The sequence below is a fragment of the Solenopsis invicta genome, chromosome 12 (assembly GCF_016802725.1).
Source record: "Solenopsis invicta isolate M01_SB chromosome 12, UNIL_Sinv_3.0, whole genome shotgun sequence".
Classification (NCBI taxonomy): Eukaryota; Metazoa; Arthropoda; class Insecta; order Hymenoptera; family Formicidae; genus Solenopsis; species Solenopsis invicta.
Window position 1 is genome coordinate 2,141,551 of NC_052675.1, and position 4,180 is coordinate 2,145,730.

At 56.7% G+C, this 4,180-nt stretch overlaps 1 protein-coding gene across 1 annotated transcript; it reads left to right on the forward strand.

The window, feature by feature from the left end:
• Nucleotides 1-404: 404 nt before the first annotated feature.
• On the forward strand, nucleotides 405-4,180 carry LOC113005099. Its single transcript, XM_039456051.1, has 2 exons — nucleotides 405-452; nucleotides 563-4,180. Exons 1-2 carry the CDS (start codon nucleotides 405-407, stop codon nucleotides 4,178-4,180), a joined length of 3,666 nt encoding a protein of 1,221 aa, XP_039311985.1.

Here is a 4,180-nt window from a genome sequence, read left to right on the forward strand (position 1 = left end):
CAAGCGCTGCATTAACTGTCTCAGCTCAAAACATGATCTGGCAGCTTGTCCGAGCAAATTCTCGTGTCGGACCTGTCAGCAGAAACATCATTCGACGCTCCATGTCGATTTGAGCTCGCCTGCTACCGCGACCACTGCTCTCGCGACGGTCGCGAACGCTACGGCCGCTAGCGCGTCGACATCGTCTACGCCGTCTTGACCATCGGATCCGTCGGAGACGCGCAGTGCCGTGTCTCTCCGTGCGGCCATCGCGTTGCCCTCAAGGCCCGCTGTGCTTCTCGCGACGGCTCGCGTTACGGTCTCTTCTCCTATCGGTCGGTGTACTCATGTACGAGCCCTGCTTGACCAGGGCTCCGAAATCACTTTTATTACATCTCGTCTCGCGCGAACTCTAAAACTGCGTCATGCCCAACTGCCGTTCGCACTCTCAGCGATCGGAGGCCTCGATGCAGGCGTTTGCCGATGGGCAGCTTCCATTCTCATTGCGCCCGTCAACCGAACCGCTCCGGTTATCGCTGTCGCGGCGTCAATTCTCCCGTCGGTAACGAGTTACTCTCCTCAGGTCCAACTCTCGCAGGTTCATCTCGCTCATCTCGCCGATCTCGCTCTCGCGGATCCGAATCTCTGTAGCGCCGATCCCTGCGATCTCCTCATCGGAGTCGACCTCTATGGTGAGATCTTTCGCGACGGTATTCGAAGAGGTGCTAGCGGGCAACCCTTCGCTCAGAACACGATTTTTGGGTGGGTGGTGTCTGGCCCTACACCTGTTCAGCGTCCGAATAGTCAAACACTCACGACACAGCAGTGTTCCAATTCCGCGTCGCTCTCTCTAGACAAAGAACTGAGAAGATTCTGGGAAATAGAAGAAATTCCGCGTCGAGTCGTTCTCAGTCCCGAGGAACAGCGATGCGAGGACCATTTCGTGGCGACTCATTCGCGCGACGTGGACGGACGATATATCGTCCGCCTTCCGTTTCGTCATGGTCCTCCCATCGACATCGGGAGCTCTCGCGACGTGGCTGAGCGCTGTCTCAAACGACTGATTCGGCGATTCAAGACGAACATCGAGCTCGAAACGGAGTATTCGAAGTTCATGTCCGAATACGAGGCGCTCGGACACATGCGCCGAGCTCCGTCTACCCCAGAATCTTCTCAGACAGTCTACATTCCGCACCACCCGGTTATTCGCGAAGGCAGCACAACGACCCACCTAAGAGTCGTGTTCAACGCGTCCAGCCTTACCACGAATGCGAGATCGCTCAACGATCTTTTGCTGGCCGGACCGAAATTGCAGACGGACTTGGCCGCGGTTATCCTTCGCTGGCGTCAATTCCGGTACGTGTACTCAGCGGACGTCGCAAAAATGTACCGTCAAATTAGCGTCGACCCGCGTGACATTGATTACCAGCGTGTTCTCTGGGTTGACCGCGACACAGAGAGTATTCAAGAGTATCAACTCTTGACGGTGACGTATGGAACCGCCTCGGCTCCCTTCTTGGCGTTGCGCGTGCTTCGCCAGCTTGTTCATGATGACGGTCATGCTTTTCCGTTAGCCATCTCCGTGCTAACGGAGAACATATACGTCGACGACGTTCTCTTCGGAGCCGACGACATTCCCTCGCTCCGTCGGATCCGAGAGCAAGTATGCTCGCTTCTCGAGCGTGGCCGACTTGCTTTACGCAAGTGGTCGAGTAACTCCGTCGCTCTCCTCAGCGACATCGATGAGACGGATCACGGTCTCGCATGCAGCCGAGATCTGCAACCGGACGAGCACCTAAAGGTTCTTGGAATCTGTTGGATTCCGTCTGCGGACGTCTTTCAATTCCGAGTCTCTTGTCCCTCGCTGATCGCTATCACAAAACGATCGATTCTCTCGACAATCGCCAAGGTGTTCGATCCATTAGGGTGGAGCACCCCGGTTACCATTTCAGCTAAAATCTTTCTGCAACGTCTATGGCAATTACACGTTGAGTGGGATGAGCCACTCTCGTCGGACTTAGTGGATCAGTGGGAGACCATTCGATCTTCGTTGCTAGAGCTCGACGGCCTTCAGTTAAGTCGGTGGACTCGACGCGGCTCCGCCACGCCGGCGTGCGAGTTGCACGGGTTCTCCGACGCGTCTAATTACGCGTACGCCGCGGTCATTTACCTGCGACTCGCGTCGGTGGACGGTGAGGTCTCGTCAGCGATGCTCGTCGCGAAGGCACGGGTCGCCCCGATTAAATCGTTGAGTGTCCCTCGCCTAGAGCTTGCGGCAGCCGTTCTGCTTGCCCGTCTCATGGAGTTCGTCATCGAATCGCTTCAACTCTCGCATGTGCCGTGTCACTGTTGGACGGATTCCACGGTCGTACTCGCGTGGGTGTCGCAACACCCGTCTAAGTGGAAAACGTTCGTTTCCAACCGCGTTTCCGAGATCCAAACTCGACTTCCGTCTGCGACGTGGCGTCACATCTCTACAATCGACAATCCGGCCGATTGTGCATCGCGAGGGATCCCGGGGCGGCAGCTCGCGTCTCACCCCTTGTGGTGGCACGGTCCGCCCTGGTTAAAGCTTCCCAGCTCGCAGTGGCCGGATCTCGTTAAGCATCCGGAGACCTCCATGGAACGGACCCTGAAACGACAAGTTCTCTTGGCTCGACCGATCGAGCCGTGGGATCTCGCGACGCGATTCTCGTCGTGGCCGAAACTTCTTCGCGTAACGGCGTACATTTTACGTTTCGTTTCGCGAATTCGTAGACGCGATCCCCCTCCGGTCGATATGAGAGAGAGCCCGTCATCCTTGGCCGCGGCGGAAATCAGTCGCGCAAAAACCTTTTGGCTCAAGGCTCTTCAAGCCGAGTTATTTCCGCGGGAGCTTAACGCGCTGACGAACCGCGCCCCCCTCTCAACGAAAAGCGAGTTGCTCCCCCTTCATCCCTTTCTCGACAAGGAGCAATTAATTCGCGTTGGCGGGCGGTTGGGTCAGGCACCGGTTCCGACTCGCGTGAAGCATCCGATTCTCTTAGCTTCTCATCCTCTGGTTCGGCTCATTATTCAAAATGTACACCTGCGTTATTTTCATGCCGGAATCCAGCTCACGCTTTCCATACTACGAGGAGAATTCTGGGTGGTCCGCGCTCGGAGCGTGGTTCGATCGGTCCTTCATCGATGCGTCGCGTGCGCTCGCGAGCGAGCCGTATCGCCCGCACAGCTCATGGGGAATCTCCCTTCGGTCCGCGTCTCTCCCCCTGCGCGAGCGTTTCTCCATTGCGGATTGGACTACGCCGGCCCGATCGCCGTTCGCGCTCTGTCGGGGCGCGGAGTTACATCGCATAAGGCCTATATTGCAGTCTTTATCTGCATGGCGACACGCGCCGTGCATCTCGAGCTAATCGACGGCTATTCGACTCCGGCGTTCTTAGGAGCGTACGCCCGATTTGTTGCGCGCAGAGGGCTCCCAGAGTCTATGTACTCAGACAATGGGACTACCTTCGTCGGCGCGGATCGCGAAATGACCGCCTCATTTCGAGCCGCTCTTCGCGATCCCGCCTTCCTCAATAAAATCGCCTCAGACTCCATCTCTTGGCATTTTATACCTCCCGCAGCCCCCCATTTCGGAGGACTGTGGGAGGCAGGCGTCCGGAGTGTAAAACACCACCTCCGCCGTGTGGTAGGAGCGCACACTCTTACTTTTGAGGAGTTGTCGACTCTCCTCTGCGGAGTTGAGGCGTGCTTAAACTCCCGTCCGTTGGCTCCGCTCACGGACTCGCTCGATGACTACGAACCGCTCACGCCTGGGCACTTTTTGATCGGTGCCGCTCTCACCTCGCGCCCAGAGCCATCATTGTTGTCGGTTAATGAAAATCGCTTAACTCGCTGGCAGCTCGTTCAGCAGCTCAAAGAGCGATTCTGGAAGCTGTGGCAGAGCGACTACATTAATACTCTACAGCAGCGAGCAAAGTGGCGACGCATTCAACTACCAGGCATTAAACTCGGGCAAATGGTACTACTTCGGAACCCTTTGCTCCCGCCATGCAAATGGGAGCTCGGTCGCGTGAGTCAGTGTCATCCGGGTTCCGACGGCTTAACTCGAGTCGTCACAATCAAAACGGCGTCCGCTGAGTATAAACGACCGCTATCTAAAATATGCGTTTTGCCGGTCGAAATCGATCCGGCAGATTCCGAACCTGACGAACCATGA